General features: G+C 34.8%; 1 protein-coding gene across 13 annotated transcripts in view; it reads right to left on the bottom strand.

Annotated features, from left to right (window-relative positions):
* Positions 1-22666, bottom strand: part of COL24A1 (collagen type XXIV alpha 1 chain) — a 387560-nt gene that overhangs the window by 275019 nt on the left and 89875 nt on the right. For 12 of the 13 annotated variants that reach the window (XM_072754694.1, XM_072754691.1, XM_072754695.1 and 9 more), the window contains 7 exons: positions 19071-19124; positions 16955-16999; positions 9970-10023; positions 9849-9893; positions 9559-9612; positions 9232-9285; positions 4847-4900 (listed from right to left, as the gene is read on the bottom strand). In XM_072754694.1, coding sequence (XP_072610795.1) covers positions 4847-4900; positions 9232-9285; positions 9559-9612; positions 9849-9893; positions 9970-10023; positions 16955-16999; positions 19071-19124 — 360 coding nt within the window. The remainder of the gene's footprint in view (positions 1-4846; positions 4901-9231; positions 9286-9558; positions 9613-9848; positions 9894-9969; positions 10024-16954; positions 17000-19070; positions 19125-22666) is intronic. The other variant, XM_072754704.1, reaches the window with a different exon arrangement.

Below are 22666 nucleotides of genomic sequence, written 5' to 3'. Positions count from 1 at the left end.
GCTCATCTCAGAACGTGTCCCAATGAGGCAGCGTTCGTGGAAAGACCCCTCTGGGAACAAAATAACTGGCTACTGCCATCTCCCTTCCCCCTGCACCTCAGTATAAGTACAGGCCGCCCTGCAGAAACCAGCACAGTCCAGGACTCTCTACCTTTACACCAAACCCTGCCATGCTGTGCTCCTGTGGAATCACCTCTCCCAGGCATGCTTGCTTCAGTGCCCACAGACCTTTCCCCTATAAGATCAGCCCAAACCCCTGCTCACATTGCATCTCCCAGTGTGGGGGTTTGCAGAGCATCAGTTCCAGTGGCAGTGGCAACAGGTCTCATTTCACAAACACCTAGTTAAAACTGTGCCACAGACACAACCCCGGTGGTGCAGCGGTTTAGCGCCGCCTGCAGCCTAGGGCGTGATCCTGGAGGCCCCGGATCAAGTCCCACGTCGGGCTGCCTGCATGGAGCCTGCTTCTCCCTCTGCCTGTGTCTCTGCCTCTCTCTCACTCTGTGTCTCTATGAATAAATAAATAAAAAATCATTAAAAAAAAAAAACTGTGCCACATTCAGGCCAGGGACCAAACACTCCTCACAATAGGCAAACAGAGCTTCTGCAGATGACTGGCCTGATGGATAAAGCAGTCAGGACAAAACAGCAAAGCACACATACTCTGGAAACACTTTCGGAAGTACCAGACCCTGGGGAACAGGGTACACCACACAGCAGGGCAATTCAGGACCTCTTCTTCATAAGGCCATTACCCTCCAAAACAGCAGACGTAGTTGACTTTCCTAACACAGAGAAACAGACACAGAGACTTAGAAAAAATGAGAAGACAGAGAAATTTATCCCAAATGAAAGAAAGGACAAGTCCACGGCCAGAGATTTAAGTGAAACAGATATAAGTAACATGCCTGATAGAGAGTTTAAAGTAATGATCATAGGGATACTCACTGGACTTAAGAGTGGAAGACATGAGTAAGACCATTAACACAGAGATAAATAGGTTATTTTTCAGATACCAACTTCGATCTTTTCTCACCCAATAATTAACAAAAGCTATCACAGAAGTATAAACCTAGGTATCATCATTTTGGCCCCTAATAGGATTACTTTTACTGAATTGTATTTTGGCATTATGACATCATTAGTCTAAACTGAAAGATGGAAATCACACAATACCATGAACTGTTGCCCTTCTTTTGAAAAATTTATGTGTTTTTATACAAGGAAGAAGAGATTCATATAACTGATCATGTTTTACTATTTCAGCCAGTAGGAAGTTCAGACTCAAATTTATAATACAGTTCCAACAAAAAGTACAGGACTTTGTGGCTATATTTTGAGAAGATGGTTTTTCAATCTCAGCTGAGTTCTTAATACAACTCAGAAATTATTTTATAAGTCTCCAGCTACTCCTCCATTTACTCTTCAGAGATTGCCTCAAGCGCCCTCTTTCTGCACACACAGTCCTCTTACTCTTGTGATTGCCTCCTACTTAGAAAACAGAATCTACCCTATTTCTTTTCTTTTAACTTCCTTCTCTCTTTGAAAAATTTCCTACACTTGTGCTATGCACAATTTATTTATTCTTGATCTTTCTTGCTTTGTACAGAAATGTGAATTTCCGCCCAGGTGTTGCTTTAGGTCTAACACTCAAATTTTTATAATGATTTGTTCTCAAAAATAAACAATAAAAAAATGATTTGTTCTCATCCAGTTCTAAATATTTTCCAATTTCCATTGTGATTTGTTTTCTGTATGTTTTTAAGTTACCAAAGTTTATCTTATGGCTCTTATATTATTAATTTTAAGCTTAATTGCATTGTAAATAGGAAATGTAGCCTTCTGGGGGCAAGTGTCCAGGTGCAGTATTTTTGAATCTTGTTTCATATACTCTCCTTAAATGATTTCATCTGTTACAACTGCTTTATCTAATACCGCTGTGTGGATGATTACAAATGTTTATCTCTAGTCCTGAGTTTCAGGCCTATAGTTTTTATACACTGATCAGACTAATTTCTTTTATGCCCAACAGACACTGCTATCCTAACAAATTCAAAACCAACACATTATTTCTATCCACACCTCTAAATATCTTCTTTGTTCTCTTTTTTTATTCTCTATTTTTAGGTTATCCCACATTCTACCCAACTCTTCAAGCAAGAAACATTAAAATTGTCTCTTACTCCTTTCTTACACAAACTAAATGAACTGAACTGAGTGGTTCAAGAGCTATGAGTTGTATATCCTAATTATTTCTTGAAACCATGTTTTCTTTATTGTAACAGGCCCTCATCATTTATAGCCTGGCCTTGCATTATCCTTGTAAATAGCCTTTAATTAGTTTTGTCACCTTTCCCTCTCTCCTCATTTACTGTTGCTCTCGCTACCACATGTATGTTGAAAACACAAGTCTGATCATTTCATTCCCTTGCTTAAAAATCTTTGATCACTGCCTACAGGATAAAGTCTAAATTTAACACAACATATAAAACCCCCCATCTGGGCAGCCCGGGTGGCTCAGCAGTTTAGCGCCACCTTCAGCCCAGGGCGTGATCCTGGAGGCCTGGGATGGAGTCCCCTGTCGGGCTCCCTGCATGGAGCCTGCTTCTACCTTTGCCTGTGTCTCTCTGCCTCTCTCTCTCTCGGTCTCTCATGAATAAATAAATAAAAATATTTTTTTAAAACCCTATCTGAGAAAATTAATCTACTGCACAAGTAGAAATTTCAGGTTTGATATCATAAACATACTATTGTAAATTCTTAGATCTGCAATTCTACCAAAAGTCTAATGTTGAGGAGGATTTGGATAAAAGTGTTGCCTTATATATGGCAACTGCCTACACATAACATTTTTATGATTAAAAAAACTTATGCTCTCTAGATTAGACCCCTTTTCCAAAACAACCCTCTACCAGTTAGATGAATACAGGTTATATCTTTGGCCCAATGAAAACATTTAAGGCAGGTAAGCAAGTAGAATGAGACTAGTCTGACAAGGGTCAGCTCAGGACCTTGTATTAGTAGTACAGAAATCAAACACAATGAGACAATGTTTTGAATGATGATTGCAAATCATAAAATCTCAAAGGCAACAGAGAAAAAAGAAACATCTCTGGAAGACCAAGTAGTAAGTAAAAACATAGCCCATGGATCCTTTGTCCTGGCTTTAGGAAAAAAAAGAAAATTATTCCAACCAGATAAAAATGAGGTGACACTGTACTCCCTAGCATATATCCTATCTGTAACAAAAGTACAACAGAACAATCTATGTTCATAAAAATAATCTTTAAAGGTAATAAAAAACAAATTATGTTCTGTATCCTCAGTATGAGAAGACAGGTAAACAGAATTCATTCCAGGGAGGTTTTTATGAAAAAATTATTAAAAGCATACAGGCTCATAAAAGATATAAACATATTAATGTGTTAGTTACTATTTTAATAATCTGTTAATAACTGCTTCAGTTTCTCAAAACAATTTCCTTCTTCCCAGAATGCGAACATCAATATATTGCTGTATTTTATCTCCTTATTAATAAAACTAGGTAAACATAGTTTTTTTTAGATTTTTTATCAATATCCAATGTGTTTTTAAATGAGACAGTAAGTAAGAATAGGCATTTGCTGAAGAAATCAGCCAAACCTGAAAGAGCTGCAGGGTAAGAAGTAGATTTTATGGTTTACCAAGAGAGGGAGAAAACATCGGTAGAGTGCTATTTCTAGAAATTCCATCTACTGCTCTGACACTATTCATTGCTCTGATTTATTCTGAAGCCAAATTCATTTTCTTAGCTTTACTACTGTATCTATGATTCTGAATTAGATGTTTCTGTGTATTTATATGTGTATGTACATGTATTTTTTGGCTTATATTTCTAAACTAGAGTGAGCTTCAGAAGCTTTTTTTTTTTTTTTTAAGATTTATTTATTTATGATAGACACAGAGAGAGAGAGAGAGGCAGAGACACAGGAAGAGGGAGAAGCAGGTTCCATGCCGGGAGCCCGACGCGGGACTCGATCCCAGGACTACAGGATCGCACCCCAGGCCAAAGGCAGGCGCTAAACTGCTGAGCCACCCAGGGATCCCCTAGAAGCTTTATCTCCATGTGGCATGTATCTTTGATGCATGAAATGATTTTTTTTTTTTAGATTTTATTTATTTATTTGACAGAGAAAGTAAGACAGCGCAAGCAGGCAGAGCAGTAGAGGGAGAAGGAGAAGCAGGCTCAAGCAGGGAGCCCAATGTGGGGATCATGACCTGAGTCAAAGGTGGACGCCTAACCGATTGAGCCACCCAGGTGCTCCATAAATTGATTTATTGATTTAAAATCAATCATAAATTGATTTCACATGTGTTCTATGTGAACTTGCAGGGAACAAAAAGAAACTCTACAGCAAATATTCAGCCAAAGTCAAAATTCTGAAGAATAAACAAGCAAATTTGATAAATGTACTACAGACTTAACTATATTTATTCTAGAATATGAGATCCAAATGATATATGCATACAGCAAAAATTAGAAGCATTTCATATTAAAAATTAAGTGGACTTTATCCCAAAATTTGATTTCATACCCCAAGTATGTGTTATTAATAGTTGTGGTGAACAAATAAACCAGCTGTGATGAAATCAGGACTATAATGTGGCTAATACCTTTCTATTCCCTTGGGATCACTGATGCATACCTTTTGCTATAGTAGAAAAAAAATTAGTCCAAACTATTTACAAAGATGTAAATTTTAATGAGAATCTTTCTTAAGCCTATTATATAAAAACATGTTTTACAATCAAGTTTAATTATTATGACTTTTGTTTCAAATTTATTATTTTCCAACTAACATTTTACCTCTGGTCCTGGAGGGCCACATGGTCCTTGGGGTCCTGGGTCACCCACCTGGCCCTAAAATAGGGGTGGGGATAAAATTGTAAGCATTAATCTAATAAATACAATATGAAATGGAAATAGATGTATAGTAAGCAAACAGAACTCAATGTATTATGCCACACAAAATTATAATGACTTTTCAGCAAACAACAGTCAATATATTGTGTCAAACAGAATTGTAACTGCCATTCAGAAGGACTTAATTTGTAACCATCATCACTGTGGAAAACTTATTTAAATAAAATGTGTGTGGATATAATATATGTTTACTCCTAATCTTAGAGATACAAACAAATTGAGTCAAGTGCTCAAATCAAGAAAAAAAAAAGCATGGATATGTGTCTGTTACCCAGAGATAAGGCAATAAAATTTGACTTAACAAAGTTGGGGACTCTAGATGTGGAGATGTTTCCATAATCAGCCAGAGTCTGGGATTGTCCTTGAAAATTCCCTTCTCCTTTGATACTACAAGAGGCCGCCTGGGTTAATAATTTAGAATCATCTGGATTTAAATCTCTGCTGCTAAATCTTTCTTAGGCTCAGTTTTCTTAACAATAGGAATAATAATGATAACAAGTACTAACATTGTAACAGGGTAATTGTGAGGATTAAATGAGATAATATATTTAAGGTGCTTAGCTTACACAGTGCCTGGAAATAAATGTTAACCAATTTTGTAACCTTTATTCCTTCCTTTCACATCCTTTCCTCTCTTGGATACCTAAAATTCCTAGATTGTTTGGATCATTAAATTAAAATGTTGAGGATTTGTTTTCAGTATCTCTGAAGCCATTTTCTGACATTTGGGTTAACAGCGTGAAATTAGAGCTGGAGAGGAAGTTCAGTGGAGAGAAAAATGGTCAGAAAGCCTGAAACCAGAGAAGGCTGGTCATATTCTCAAGAGATGAAAGGAGACAGTTGTCTGATACCCTTATTTTCATAAAACAACAACAACAAGAAACTACTGAATTAAAATTATTTCTGTCACACTAAGTTTCTATATGAGTTTCAAATTTGACTTAATAGGTCTCAGATTACATACAATTACAGGATACAATATGTGTTTATCCATGATTCAAGAAGTAAAGCTCAGTTTTCCATAACCACTTAAGCCATTCTCATACAGTCCTTAGGTATTCGGGTATCCGGATATAAAACAGTACACAATATAACTACTGCAATCAAATCTAGAAAAAAGCAATGAAGTGTTACATAAAACTTGATTTAAGTTCTCCTAAAGGAACAAAATCATAATTCATCATAATCAGTATCTAGGAGTCAAATTCTTAAAATGGTATTTCTCTAAAGATAGGGCTCTCACTGGAGACCTCTGGTGGCCAAAACCAAACAAGGAGCTAAATTTATAGGTTTTGAGGAAAAATAGGATTCCCTAGGTCTCTGTTTTCAGAAAAGTTAATTGACAACCAGATGTTTAAAAATACAAATTTTGGAAAAATTACTTTCTTCAGAATAAATCTTCATTTTGAAATTTTTCAACTGGTAGTTTCCTTGAATGTCAAGTCTTTTTTTTTTTTTTTAACTGAGTTTTCAGGTAAATTTTAGACAATGGAGTAATGATTAAGTAAACTTCTATAACTGACAACTTCTAGTTAAAAATGTGGAAAGACATAATAATTATCTTTGCTTTATTTTAAGGAAAGAATATTTCTTAACTTCTCATTGGTAGTTATCTCTGGATTTTAAATACTTATAGTGTGAAAGATTCCCTATTGCAAAACATAAAAAGCCTTTCAGATCAGGACATTCTTTCTTTTATTCTGTAAGTCTTCTCTCAGTGTTACAACTTAGACTCATTTGGAAAGAAAAGTATCACTAACTCCAGCATCTTAGAAAACAAGCAACCAAAAGTAGGAGATATAAAATAAAGACATCCTTATGACTTTGATATTCTTTTCATGATAGTGAACAAATGATTTAGATAGGCATTAACTTGGATAATTTCTTTTTAATATAACAGACTCGGTGTCTCCTTTCAAAATTAGGAGATTTCCAGGTCAAATCTCTATTTTTCTATTAATAACATACAAACAAGTGATAAAGTGAGACACTAAAGACTCACAAATATTAATTCATAAGTCTCTCTCCTATCTTCAGTCTGATGCATATATTTTTCAAAGTCTTGATAAAACAAAAAATGGCCAACTAACTCCTATGAAAGTAATCCCCAATGACATTAAAAATGTATTTTTTTATTAAAATAATATAGAAAGGTACAAAATGGGTAAGTAAACCCCTCACTCTTATCACCTTATGCTCCCTGTATCACGGCCCTAAAAAATCACGTTAGTGTTGCTTCTGGTGATTTATTCCAGGAAAAAATAATATGAAGTTTTAAGACATTATGTTAAAGGTGAAACAGGCTCTCCACCTTTCCTTTAGTTTAGACTAGAGAAATACTGGTAAGCATCACCGAGAAAGAGAACTAAAAAGTCACAGATTTGCAAGGAAACTTAAATATAATATAGTCTGACTCCCAGTTTAAACAAGAAACTGAATATCACAGTGGTCAAATGCTCAAGGTCATAGCAAATCAGTATCAGAGCTGGGATTAAAATCTAAGTCTCTTCTTTCTCAGAGCAGTGTATCCCCTCTGCCCTATGATAAACATACTATCAACATAAACTGTAGCAAAAAGTAAAGGAGACATTAAAAAGGTTTACTTTGTATAAGCATGATAGATGACTTTAGTTTTCTTAAGTAATCAATTGTAAAGTATAACAATAATATTGATACCACTTATTACATAATATTGACCTTAGAAAGTGTGTTGAAAGAAAACCCTCATGTTATGAACAATGAGGATGGAAGAAGTCTAGGGTCTTACTTTTACAAACCACTGCAGATATTGTAAGTTCCTGTTACATGATGAGAATAATCATTGAAAAACAGAAGGTTTTTGTTAGTTTCATGACCTATTCTTATGCCCCTTATTTATTTACCTTGGAATTTTTGAGATTCAACTCCAGAGCATGAGTCTGGGTACATGACTGGCCAGGTTAACTCTGAGTCCAGGGCACAAAACTAGTGAAGCCTACCACCAGCATGTCACTTGACAAAAAGACACTGAGAATTGTTCTTTGGGATAAATAATTCCTGAGAGATGTATATGAAATGCTGTCACTTTTAGAAGTCATACAGAATGAGGCATATAACTTGATACTGCTTCCTCTGACAAAAAATAAACAAGCCTTAGATGGGAGGAGACAGGGAAACACGATGATTTGCTCAGGGAATGACACTCTTTTTTAAAATATATGTTATAATGTTACCTTAATAAATTATAATTTTCCATCTACCTTTTTCTATCTACAAGCACTTTCACCTTGAGTTGTAATCAATATTGAAATGCTAAAACAATCTTAAAATATTAAATCCTACAACAGTGTGGCACAGTGTTGAGCACAGTGTTGAGTGGCTAAGTGTCTGAGCTCTGACATATATGATTACCTAGGTTTTCCCAAGTGACCAGCAACTAACTAAGGAAACTTGGGCAAATTATTTTAACTCTGTATCTCAGTTTCCCTAATCTGTGAAATAAGAATAATAATAGTACCAACTTCATATGATTTTTGTAAAGATTAAATTAGAGGTACAGACCTCAGGATTGTGACCAGTACTTTGTAAACATTCAATAAATCTTAGCTATAGTAATTATTATGACTTTCAGTGTAGAGAGACATACTTTTAACTCATGTTTTAACCATTATTTAAGTGATTTTAATTAGTAATTTTAGTTTGAGTTGGGTTTCATGTTAACTGCAAATATAAGATACTCTTTTTTTTTCTCCAACTAATTGATGCCTAAAGGTTAAAAAAAAAAAAAAAAAAGCCAAAGAAGTAGAATATTTGTGCCCACAGAGTGTGGCATGCTACCTTTTCTTCATGATATTTCTTTTTTTTTTTTTTTAAGATTTTATTTACTTTATGCATGAGAGAGACAGAGAGAGAGGCAGAGTTCATGATATTTCTTTAATGAAATATGCTGGAATGAAAGATATTTGGAAAAATTAAATTATTCAAAGTATTTTGTATTTTCTACCATAAATATCCATTGTTAACTTTAAATACTATCCATAACTGATCAAACGAGACCTTTAGGGCTCACAGAAACTTGGTTTTGGCCTGGCATGAGGGTGTGGCAGGAAGAATGGAATGTGAGTTGAAAACCTGGATTAACTGTACCCTAAAACTGAAGAGAAAGAATGCCAGACTGGTAGGTTTATATCCTACTTCTTATATTCCACTAATACCAACAAGTGTCAAAGACTCATGCCATGATATATACTTTGTTAATTGGAAAAAGCAGAGCAAAAGTTCAAACCTACTGAAGGCCCTGGCTTTCCTCTCATTCCTGGTGGTCCTGAAACACCAACAGCACCCTTCAGGAAGAGAATAACAGAAGATGAGAGCTATTATACCACAAAAGGCAGTTATGCCTCTATTTACAAACTACTTAAAAAATTCATAGAGTTAATCTAAAAACTTTGAGAAAATCACTTCAAACAAGATGTGTAAAACCAGTTTTGATACCATATCCTAATAAACTACATAGCTAAAATAATCATTACTCCAATCCTTTCAAAGAATTTATACTTTTTCACTGAACTTTTGTATTTATATAAACTTAATGGTAAAAAAAAAAAAAAAGTTACCTTGTCTCCAGGATACCCTGGTTCTCCTGGCTCTCCTATAATGCCTTGTTCACCCTAGAAAGCACAATTTCATACAGTCATGTAAGCAACACAAACATAATAATATTAAAAAGTATTAATTAGAGAAGAATAGTTTCTCTATTTTTAGTACTTCTGAGAAAATTGTATAATTGACAGTACAGATTAGATCTCATATTTAGAAACAAAATATTTGATAAATTGTATTGACTAAAAAAATAAATAAATGTGATAAGAAATTATTTCTATGATAATGTAAATATTTAAATCACCTTATCACCTTTGATTCCAGGTAGGCCCTTATTCCCGGAAAGACCCTATAAAAAAAAGTGATATTTTATGATATCATAGAGAAATTAAAGGGAAATATCCATTATGCAAATAGAGACATACCATTGGGCCTGGAATTCCAGAAGGTCCAAGTGGTCCAATAGGGCCAATACTGCCCTGAAAAGCAGTAAGACAGAAAGGCATCATTAAATATCCACTAGGATTGGAAAGAGAATATGGTAAAATTAATTAATTAGCTAATTAAGAACATTTCATCTCACTAAGCTCCCACATGTGCCTTGTTCTTCCACAACTTCTTTTCCTCTCCACATTTTTAATATTTGAAACTTTAGTGAGTCATCCTACTCCCCGAAGTCTATTCATACCAGTCTAGTCCACAAGGATCCTCCCCTTCCTTTATTTCCTATAATGCTTAACTGTCCATGACATTCATCTTGAAATATTTCTCCAACTAGATAATGTCTTGAAGATAAGGGAAATATTTTAGTGCCACATTCCCAGGAGGTATTCAATATATACTTCATTTGATCCTCTTCTATTTTTATTTCACTCTTTTATTCAGGATTTATTGGGCAGTTACTATGTTCCAGGGATTCCAGTGATTTCATTTCATGATTTGAAATTTGCAGAATTATAAAATTTACCATAATTTTGGGGTAAACTGAGACTGAATAAAAGACTCTAGTCTACTGGACTTCCCTGTCATTCATTCATTATTTAACATTTGTCGAACATAACATGTACACAGACACTGAAGTTGTGTGGAGGAAAGAAGATGAAAAAGACAGTCACCAACAAGTTCTCAGTTTAATGCTCCAATTCAAGATTCCTCAAAAACATAACAACCACTATCACCTCCTGCAAGCAAGTGATTTAGAAGAACTCCTCAAATACATCATCTTAGAAGACAAAGGACAATAGTCACAATAAGGGTATTGCAAAGTAAAATTTGAAAAAAAAAATGGCTTGGGGATCACTTACATTTTTTGTGACACTGACATTTCCATTTTCCTTCTTTCTCTTGCTACCTCTCTCTGTGCCTAGCTTCTGTATCATCCTTCATCTTCAAAGAACAAGTTGCCTTAAACCTCCTTTTTATGGTTTCCAACTATTAAAAAACTTCTAAAGGTGTATTTTGTGGCAATACTAAAAGTGTTGCCCCTTTTACCAAATTTCTTAAGAAAGCATCCCAGGCCCTCACTACCTACTCTTCTTTTACTTTTCCCTCCTCCAAATCCCACACTCTAGCCACAATTGACTATTTTCCATTCTCTGAACATGCTCTCTGTTTATCACATGCTCAAAGCTTTTAAGGGTATAGTTACCAATACTGGAATGGTCTTCTACTGTATTGGTGAATATATTGCACTGTACTTTATTTCCTATGTTCCTAGTCTGTGCATTCTGTGATAGCAGAAGCATGATCATTGATTTTATTTCCCAGATCCAGCATAATAACTGGCACATAATAGTTTTGAAATAAAGTATGAAATGAATACTGAAGAGCCTGTCAGAATAGCCAAAACCAAAAAGACAAGAAATAACAAGTGTTGGTGGGGATGTGAAGAAAAATGAACCCTTGCACACGTTGGCAGAAATGCAAGTTGGTGGAGCCACTGTGGAAAAACAATATGGACCTTCCTCAAAAAATTAAAAGAATTAACATCTGATCCAGTAATTCCACTACTACCATTTATCCAAAGAAAACACTAATTCAAAAAGATGTATGGATCCTATGCTTATGGCAGCATTACTTACAACAGTCAAGGTATGGAAGCAATTCAAGTGTCCATCCATAGATGAATGGATAAAGAAGATGTGGTATACAAACACACACACATACACACACAACAGGAATATTACTCAGCCATAAAAAAGAGATCTTACCACTTGCAACAACATGGATGGACCTAGAGGTTAAAATGCTAAGTGAAATTAACAGAGAAAGACAAATACCATAGGATTTCACTCATAAGTGCAATTTAGAAAACAAAACAAATCAACAGGGGATCCCTGGGTGGCTCAGTGGTTTAGCGCCTGCCTTTGGGACAGGGCATGGTCCTGGAGTCCCCGGATCAAGTCCAGCATTGGGCTCTTGGCGTGGAGCCTGCTTCTCCCTCTGCCCGTGTCTCTGACCCTCTCTCTCTCTGTGTGTGTGTGTGTGTGTCTATCATGAATATATAAATTTTTAAAAATCTTAAAAAAATAAAAAAAACAAATGAACAAAGAAAAAAGACAAAAAAACAGATTCTTAAATACAGAGAACTTGTAGCTGCTAGAGGTTAGTTGGGGGGGTGGCTGAAATACATAAATGGGATTAAGAGTACAGTTATCATGATGAGCACTGATTAATGTACAGAATTACTGAATGATTATTTTGTACACCTGAAACTAATATAATGCTGTATGTTAATTATACTTCAGAAAAAAAAAAAACCTTAAACAGTGATTCTAGAGCTCTAATCTCCCAACATAACAGAGCATTGCTAATAGTCTACATTTATATAATACAAATTTCAGAATGGAAAATATGACATCTTTACTTTTGAGTGAGTCCTAAAGTCTGTGAAATATAACGGAGATAAATTATTTCTAGCATGTTTAATCCTGACATATATGAGACTGTGAGAAGAAAAGAGTAATACTTTCCAAGTTAATGAATAGATTGCAATATTAATATATCACAGACAAATTCTGTCAGTAGGAAACAATTGCTCTCATAATTACAGAGGCTAGTTTATTCAAAGTTCATAGCTTTAAAAATAATGAGAGTTTCAAAAAATACAATAAACATTTCTGTCTGGAAATTATGCAGTAATAATCTATGTAAGTATGGAAAAATATCTTATAAACAAATAAGCAAACATTTCGTTGTCATCCTGTTGGGTTTTTTTCTATAGGCAATAATATTAACTTTGGTTAGTTAAATAGAAGACTGCATAAACTAATCAGATGAATGTACTTTGTGTGCACAATCTACTATTTTACTTTTTAGTGACTCTAGAAGAAATATCACAATATAGTAAGTGTGGAGAGATATCAAAGAATATACATGTTATAAAGATTTAGTAAAATAGGAAATCAATAATTAAAATAGCATGGGTATAAAAACCTCCAAGAAGCAGCAAACATTTTGTGGTATGTTACAAATCGTGTGGAAAATCCTAGTCCTGAAAAAAAACAGCTTTCTCAAAGCAACCCGTGATAAGCTAAGAGCAGTTTTTGGTTACACAAGGATAATCTAAAAGACTTCAGCACTCGCTGCTTACCACACTCCTCTTCCATGAGAAGACGGAGCAGACAGGAGAAATACTTCCATGCGTGGGAGCTTAGCTGAGGGTGTCTGGGATACAACACCAAAGGCAGAAGAGCCTCCCACACAGTCAGAAATAATAAAGAATTTTTGAATCAAAGTGAGTCAAAGAAACAGAGACCCAAGGATAGGTTCTTCACATAAAACCAGCAGCTGCTAGCCAATTTGGGCTCCTATGAGTGAGCACGCTATAGAGAAGACTGTGGGTTCCTCTTCAGGCTTTCCAACCACACCCACCCATACTCACAAGTCATAATCACTATCACTAATTAAGAAAGCAAGTGACAATCATCTGTAAGAAAAAATCATTTAGAGAAAGCCGTCTCCTCTCTTGTCAGAAACTTGCTTCCTGTAAGGGAACAAGCAGATGTGTGCTTGCAGATAAACAGAGCAAGCAAAACTGTTTACTATGAAATATAAATGTTCTATGCAAATCTTTCCCAATTATCTTCATAACCTCTCCTTCTTCCATTCTACTCCCATCCCCCCATACTTCCTAGGCTACAATCCTACTGCTCCTCTTTCCATTGCCCAAACATTGCATTTTTTCACCTCTTCTGTGCATTTAAAGAGACATTCTTCTGCCTAAAGAGCCCATTTCCTATCTATTCCTCTCCATCCATGCACAATCTTCAAGATACAGTTAAAACACATCTTTTCTGCGAAGCCTCCCCTCTCAAGATAACATAAATTGCACCTTTTTCAGTGGTTTTTGTCCATTATAGCAGTGATCAAATCGTATGATGTCACCTATTTTTCCTTTTATGTCATTAGATTATAATGTTGCCAAAAACAGAAATCTTGTTTGTATTTTTAGGCCTAGCATCTAGTTCATCATTTGATAGACAAGCAGGTGCTCATGCTGATTTAAAAATTTAATAAATGTAAAACAGGTAATAATACCTGCTCTATCTACTCGAGGAACAAATGAGATATGTATGTGAAAGTACTTTGAAAAGTATGAAGTACTATACATATCGATGTAGAGATGAGGATTACAAAGATGACTGTTAGTATCATTAGGCATTTTCTATTCTGTGGAAAAGAAATCTCTTCCCATTAACTAAAGAGTAAATTGAGAAAGAGAAAGGACAAAACAAAAACCCCAACCAGTTGATTTTACTAAGCACTATTGTGTGTTGGAACTGTGCTAAATCCTGGAATTGAAAAACGAGTAAGAGTTAACTACTAGGTAGAAAAGTGAAGGTTAAGTGTTTCAGGTAGACCAACAAGCTCAAATGCAAAGGCCATATCATAGGAAAGCTGCGTGGCACCTGAGAATAAACAGTTTTGCCAGTGCACAAGGTATGTCTGAAGATGCAGTTAAAAATCAAAACAGACTAGACCTGCTAAGATTTTGGTCTTAAACTTCAGCATAATGGCAGAAGCTTCTGAGCTAACCAACTGATAGGTAAGTGAAGCATGTGTAAGGAATATCTTTGGAATCCAACTACCTTCCCCAATTTCCTTTCCTTCCCCCATTGGAAAGGCCACTGACTATTGCCTACAGGTTTAATCCTATCCTAAGTTCTCAGAAAAAAAAAAAAAACTGGTCCTTTGGGTTTTTGGGTTCCACCTTTGCATAGAGCTTCTCAGGAAGCCTAAAGAAATCTCGTAAGATAAATGGCATATATTTTAAGGTACTATAAGTTTAAGGAGGTGGCATGACATATGGGTAGAATTTTGGGCTTTAGTTTAGATCACCTGGCTTCAATAGAAACTATCACTCAGAAACTGAGTGGCCTTGGCTTGTTCTGAGAATTAAATGACCTAGCACTATGACTAGCACATAGAAAATACTAAATAAAAGTGAGCTATTATTAGGGTGATTGGGTGGAAGAATTGGTTAAGCATCCAATCTTTGGTTCTGGCTCAGGCCATGACCTCAGGGTCACAAGAGCAAGCCCTGTGTTGGGCTGTGTGCTTAGCAGGGAGTCTGCTGGAGATTCTCTTCTTTGCCCTTCCCTCCCTCTCTCTCTCTTTCTGTCCCTAAAAAATAAATAAATCTTTTTTTTTAAAGTGAGCCTCTATTGCTAATTTCATTATTAGTATATGAATATTATTATGTAAAAGAAAAGTTTAAATATCCCAGACTCATTCAGGTTCTCTGACTCTTAATTATACTCTTGCCAACCCCAAATGGCAAGTTAAAAGTTATGTTGATTTTTACAATAGTTTCAGTAACTGAACTCTTGATGTATTCCTTTGGTCAAGTTGTCACCTTCTGCCTTGGGGCAGTTTAGGTGGGGAAAAAACATTAAATTTAGACTCAAAAGGTGTGTGTTCAAGTTCAAACTACAAATAATTGTGGCTGTAATTTATGGCATAAAACTCTGGAGTTCAATTACTTACTTGATGTGTTAGAGCAAGCTGTAAGCTGATTTTGGGGGAAAATCTTACCTCTGCCCATGGTCACTTCCTATTTTTATATGGATACACATAGTTTACTTGTAAGATTCTATTTTCATTGGGCTCCTTACATTGCATAAAAGTATGTCAATCTTGCCTTTAGCTCAGCTGACTATTAAACCACATGGCTCTAAATTTATATAAAATATCTGCAACTTACATCCCTGCCGTGAACTTTAAGTGACTGAGATAAATATATTTATGAAGTTATGGCATAAGTAGCCACCTGTTTGCTTTAGTGAATAATCTAAAATTTATCTGATAACTACATATCTGGAGTGCATTATTTTGGTCTCCACAGAATTGCTTTTACTAAATTTTACTTTGCCTACATCAGAAACTCCAGTAAAACTCAGAGTTAAATTCACTGAATAAAAAATTATTAACTGGACAAATAATACAATCACACTTTTAGTTTAATAAGTTATTTTTTTTAAGATTTTATTTATTTGACAGAGAGCGAACACACAAGCAGGGGAGGGGGGCAGAGAGAGAGAGAGAGAGAGAAGTAGACTGTGTAGGGAGCCCTATGTGGGACTCAATCCCAGGCCCCGGGAGAATGACCTGAGCCAAAGGCAGACTCTCAACCGACTGAGCTACACAGGTGCCCCTAGTATAATGAATTAGGTATTAAATGTTTAGCAGCAGGTACACCTGGGTGGCTCAGTGGTTGAGCGTCTTACCTTTGGCTCAGGGCATGATCCCAGGATCTGGGACTGAGTCCCACATCAGGTTCCTTGAATGGAGCCTGCTTCTCCCTCTGCCTAGGTCTCTGTCTCTCTCTATATCTCTCTTTCTGTGTCTCTCATGAATGAATGAATGAATAAATAAATAAATAAATAAATAAATAAATAAATAAATAAATTCTTTTTAAAAATAAAATAAAATGTTTAGCAGCACTAGTGAAATGCAACTACAGTCTGTTGTTCAAGATGTTTCCCAACTATCAATTCAATTTTATTCTGGAAATCTACAGTTACCATGTTCTATGATATGGTATGGCATGATATTTAGACCTATCTGTATCTATGCAGGCCAGATGGTATAAAAGCCTTTCAAAGGAGAGAAGTGGCTGTTTGATGCCATACTTTTGAAGAAACGGAGTCTTAAGTATCTATTAATGAGACAGACATAAATACATATGTACACATAAATCTGTAGAAATTTGTTGTTTTAGGCTATCATAAAGTTTAATTTTTTGACTCATAATGCTGGTCTAATTTGTGTAACTGGTGGGAAAATACATTTGAGCAAGGCTGATATCCAACAATGACATTGAAACATCTAATTTTTCTAAAGATTTTAAAATGCATCTAACAAATATAAACACAGTATTTTATAGGAATTTTAATGCTTGATACTTACTCTAAGCCCAGGAAATCCAGGAGGACCAATGCTACCTACAAGACCCTATGTAAAAGAAATGTACACAGTTGGTTAAATATAATTGCAAACAACTAAGGGTATTTTCTAAAGACAAACCAAATACTTCCAGAAAAAAAATATATATCAAATTTTACATTATGCATCCTCCTAAGGAGTGCAAATCTCTGGTGGTAGTTTATGTTCTTCAAAAATGCCCTTGGCTCCAAGTTTTTGGAAGCCAGGACTACCACCTAGCCTAGGATATAGATTGTTCTGTGTCTTTTATGTATTTAATAAAGGAAGTAAATCCTATAAATCATCAGGATTGTAGATACAACCAACCTATGTATAATATATATATAAATGGGTGGTCAGCATATGGAGTTAGAGGAGCATTTTCAGATGATTTAAAACACTACCCATTCTTGAAGCATAATATTTAAATTCTCTACACTTCACTTTTCTCATTTATAAAATAGGAATAATAACATTTGGGGGCACCTGGGAGGGTCAGTTTGTTAGTGTCTGACTTTTGATCTCAGCTCAGGTCTTGATCTCAGGGTTGTGAGTTTAAGCCCTGCTCTGGGCCCAAAAGTGGGCATGGAGCTTACTTAAAAAAAAAAAAAGGAGTAATAACATTTGTTCTCACTAGTAGAGATCACAATGAAAACTGTCATAATGTATAAAAGGTTTTATAAATTTTCTCACAAATGTAAGAAATTGCCAATATCATTAATTATGTATACAATAAATGAGATTTTAAATTATCAATATTAATTTTTCCAATAGATTTGTGATGATCCTTTGAACCTGTCATTATAACCATTATGATCATTCCTAATTCACTCCATGGCACTGTTACATTATTTACATGACACAAAGTACAGGAACAGTCCCTCTGCCTTTGTTGCATTTCAAGTTCTGTTTTGAAAATAAGGTACAGTAAAAAATAGAATTATAAGCCAATAAACTAAAATATCCAGTTTATTCTTATGTTATAAAAGATATTAAAGCCTGAAAAGACTCTTCAAGATGCACTATATTTAAGTAAAGAGCAGCTTTCAAAAAGAAATATTTTAAATATGGGAAGACCCCAACCCTAACAAACTTCATGTATATTTAACTGACAAAAACATTAAATAAGATGGCTTCACAGTTAGTTATGCAAGGACGTAAATTAATTAAAGGAACAAGTAAATAATGCTTACTTTATTACTCTTGAAATGAAAAGCTTCCCAGAATCAAGGGCAAGAAAAGTATGGTAAACATTCTCCTTAAAACATCATTCAGGTTTTTAACAATTTATTTGGAAATCAGTTCTACTCTCATCTGCCAAGACTACAACAAATAAAACTCTGGCTAAATTAACTGAATAAATCAAAGAAGTTTTAATTTAGAAAAATGAATTAAAAAGAAACTACTTTCAAATGCCTTACGTATAAATACTAGTAATTTTTACCTATATCTAAATATAGGAACTATTCCTAATTTAGGCTATAAGGATTTAGTGATTGACTCTAATTCACCTTAAGATCTTATGGAATAGATTAGAAGGAAGTGATAGATGTTCTTTGAGAATTAAAAAAAAAATCTAATGTCAAAAAAAAAATCCATCATTATTCCTTGATAATATAATTAAACTAATTATAGAATGGCAACTCCCTAATCTGAAAATAATAGCTGAATAATCTCAAAGGAGATTTCTCTACAAACAAATACCCAAAGTCACGTAGATCCATGACGGGCTTGAGTAAAAAAGAGCTATCACTAAGAGCAAATTTTTACATGAGGCTTGTTAGTATCTTCATGTACATGAAAGTCTTCCCCCTCATTGCAAAAACATATGTCAGTATTATGATCATTTATTTCTAATATTTTACTTAAGCAGTTACATTTAACAGTCACAATAATTAATTTTAATGATTGTCTCCCAAGACAGAATTTACTTATAACATTTGTGTCTTTACAAATTAGAAATGTGTACAGAGACATCAAAACTGTCTGGCCAATAGTGCTTATTTGGATGTCATAATGAGGATGGCAAGTGCAGGTGCTGTGGCGTCTGAGTGATGTCAGATTGCAAGGCTGGACCATCACAATGTACTAATGTACTCACAGGACTGCCATCAGGGCCAGCAGGGCCTCTGTCTCCAAAGTCACCTGGAAAACCCTGGCCCAGGGAAGAAAGAAGAATGGCCGTTGAAGCCAACACAGATAAGAAAGTCATAACCTCTAAATTGTAGTACAACAAAAACTTGTATTTGTTTTTTTTAAATACTTCATTGATTTTGTTCAGTATAATATTTCTACATTTTACAAAAATTATTTTACATGCCACATAATATATACAAAAAACTAAGTTGGAGAAAATAAACATTTGTTCGTCACAATATAAAGGATCACTGAATAAGAGGGAACGTAACAAAGATTTCTCTGACCAATTCATTAGTTATCTCCATTATTTCTTGCCATTCCTAGACCCAAATCACAAAGAATGAAATGGCTAATATTATTTAAGCATGTACTTAGCACACTTACCATGTGTTAAGGTCTTTAAACGCTTTATTATATACATACTACTTCATTTTATCTTCCTAACAAGTCAAATCAATGAATGCTATCCTCACTTTGCAGTTGAGAAAACTAAAGCACAGAGAGCTTGTCACTTGCACTCCACCAGTGATGAGTGCAACTGAGATTGGAATGGAGGAAGTCTGAATGCAGAGTCCGTGCTCTTTCTCCTATTCTACACTGCATATTTTAGCTCATCATTTCAAGATATGATAAACATATAACAAATCATTTAAGTACTTTGTTATTGGGGAAAGCCACAATGCACATAAATACTGCAACCATAAAATGTGGTGCGACTGAAAATCAAGCTTCTCCAGTGCCTACTGTGGATTCTACACTGTAAACTATGAAGGGTAGTAAGTAATACACTTACTTATTATACATCCTTTTGCAAAATAACTCAATTACTTGGTTACTCTTACTTTATATACTACAATTCTTCTCTAAATATTTGCCACTAGATTTATCAACTTTAAAAGCTCACTTTTTAACAACTACTTTGTGAAATAATTTATAAGATCATCATCAACATTTTAATATTATTCATTTTTAAAATTTTTGTAAGACTAACAGAAATAAGGGGCACCTGGATGGCTCAGTGGTTGAGTGTCTGCCTTTGGCTCAGGTCATAATTCTGGGATCCTGGGATCAAGTCCTGCATCAGGCTCCCTGGAGGGAGTCTGCTTCTTCTTTTACCTATGTTTCTGTCTCTCTGTCTCTCATGAATAAAAAAAAATCTTAAAAAAAGAAAAAGACTCCCAGAAATAAAAGTACATCATTAGAGTCTTATAATCTCTTTATTTAGGTAAATCAGTTATTTAATACATATTTAAAATATTGTCAAAAATCACTGGTTACCAGTACAAATACAAATGGGCTAAATTTAAAAGATAGTTTAGCAATAGGAAAAAAAAAAAGTGTGATGCTTCTAAGGCATCGTTAACCCATACTAGAAGTTTTTCTTATTCTGTAATCAGAGGATAATGCAAAAACCATCTGTGTAGTCAAACATATTGTAGCCATACCCTCTTCAAAGTCAGTTGAAGTTCAGGCAGGCGTTTTGCTTTCATTGTCCTTGGAAGTCAAATTCTGTTGTCAACAAGCTCACATATCTGCAATACATCATACTATTTGGTATGAGCTAATAAGGGTATTTCAAAGTATTTATGATGTGCAGGTAATGGAAAAAGTGGAGGAAAAATTCTGTAATAAATCTGAAACATGAGAGATGATTGATTTTTTAGATAGATCATAAGTAGGTTTTTCAGAAAGTTCAATGAAATCATAAAGACTGGGGTACATACTGCATGATTCCATTAACATGAAATATCCAGAAGAGGCAAATCCAGAGACATTAGAAAACAGATTATTGGTTGCCTAGGGCTGGTGGTGCAGGGAGAATTGGGCAGTGACTGCTAATGGGTACAGGGTTTCTTTCTGGGTGAAGAAAATGTTCTAAAATTAATGTGACAGCTACACAACTCTGTCAGTATAATAACCACTGAACTGTACATTTTAAAGAGTGAATTTTATGGTATGTGAATTAGATCCCAACAGTTTTTCTTAAAAAATGAAGACACAATCAGTCTGAACTAGTTGAGACAGACTACTGAAAACATCCTTGGGGACTCTCTCAGGATTGCCTAGAAGATACGTTATTTGGGAATGAGTGGCTCCATCCTCACCCAGTAGGAGGAGCTGCTCTCCAGTTCAGTTTTCCATAAAACTAGTGATTTCCCCCCCTCCAGGGGGAGAAAAGGGAGGATCAATTCTATGATCAATTCTTCACTTACCACAAAATCTGCACTAGCATAATAAGTAATGGAAAACTTATTAATTTCAACGTTCTATTCTTCTGGCAGTTCAACATTACAATAAATATTAGCTGTTCAACTTGACTTTGCTCCTAAGACAATGTAGTTAAACTGAGTAATACCTACTTTTAAATTTTTTCTGTATTATTTCTCCTCTCACTTAACTTCCCAATAAACATTTCATTTCATTCTATTTATTTATTTATTTACTTACTTACTTACTATTCATGAGAGACACAGAGAAAGAGAGACAGAGACTTAGGTGGAGGGAGAAGCAGACTCCCTGGGGAGCATGATGTGGGACTCAACCCCAAGGCCCGGGGATCACAACCCCAGCCAAAGGCAGACACTCAACCACTGAGTCACCCAGGTGTCCCTTCATTTCATTCTTAATTTTCTTGTCTAGACAGATATCATTTATTTATTTTCTGTCCTTCTTAGATATTGACCATTGGGTCATCAATTTCTGAAATAATTCCTATTAAACCTAGATATACTTACCTGTATATGAAATATAGCACAATTAATGCCACAAAAAAAGCATTATTATATCTATCTACGTAATGGACATTTATTTTCTTTTAAAAAACATCATACCAATGTTTTTATGTTGTTGAATATGTCATGTGTTTACTATTTATCAGTTATTTCATTTCTAGTAATTACATGCATGATTTTTTTTTTTAAATGCAGGAGAGGTTCTGTGTTCCTTTAATTAGGAACCTAAATGTTTGCAGTCACAAGTCTCCATTGTCAAAAACTGATCTTAAAGGATTGGTTGTGAAACATGGAACAATAGTGAGAAAACACTTTGCCTTTGAACTTAGAATACAAAAGATAAGTTTCTATAGTTTTTTTTTTCCACTTGAGAGAATTTGCTATAATATAAAATACTAAATTTTCTCTCACATTTACCTAGTAGAAAATTATAACCATTAATTTAAATCAAATTGTGCTTTCTTAGGAATACCTTTATTCCTGCCAAAGGATTTATTAATCATTTTCTGGGATTATCATCCATAGGGAAGCTTGAGTTTTGCTTTCTTGCCCAATTTGCCAATTTCATCAATGTAATAACTGTCTACTAGTGGGCAAGCCAGAGTCTCATTGTTTGTTCTGTGTTGTGCATAATTCTCTTTCTTACATTTTAATCATTTTGATGAGTTATAAAATTTTATTTTATGAAGAATATGACATTTCAGGGATTTCATTTGATCTCTTCAAGTCATGAATAATGTTCTTGCTCCTTTCCACTGTTTGATCAGTACAATGGACTGACTTCCATGACTTCCTATGATTCCGACCTCCTGCTGCTGCTATTCAT

Source organism: Vulpes vulpes, chromosome 3 (assembly GCF_048418805.1).
Source record: "Vulpes vulpes isolate BD-2025 chromosome 3, VulVul3, whole genome shotgun sequence".
Lineage (NCBI taxonomy): Eukaryota > Metazoa > Chordata > Mammalia > Carnivora > Canidae > Vulpes > Vulpes vulpes.
Note: the sequence above shows the minus strand (reverse complement) of the source record. Positions and strands in the feature narration are given on the sequence as shown.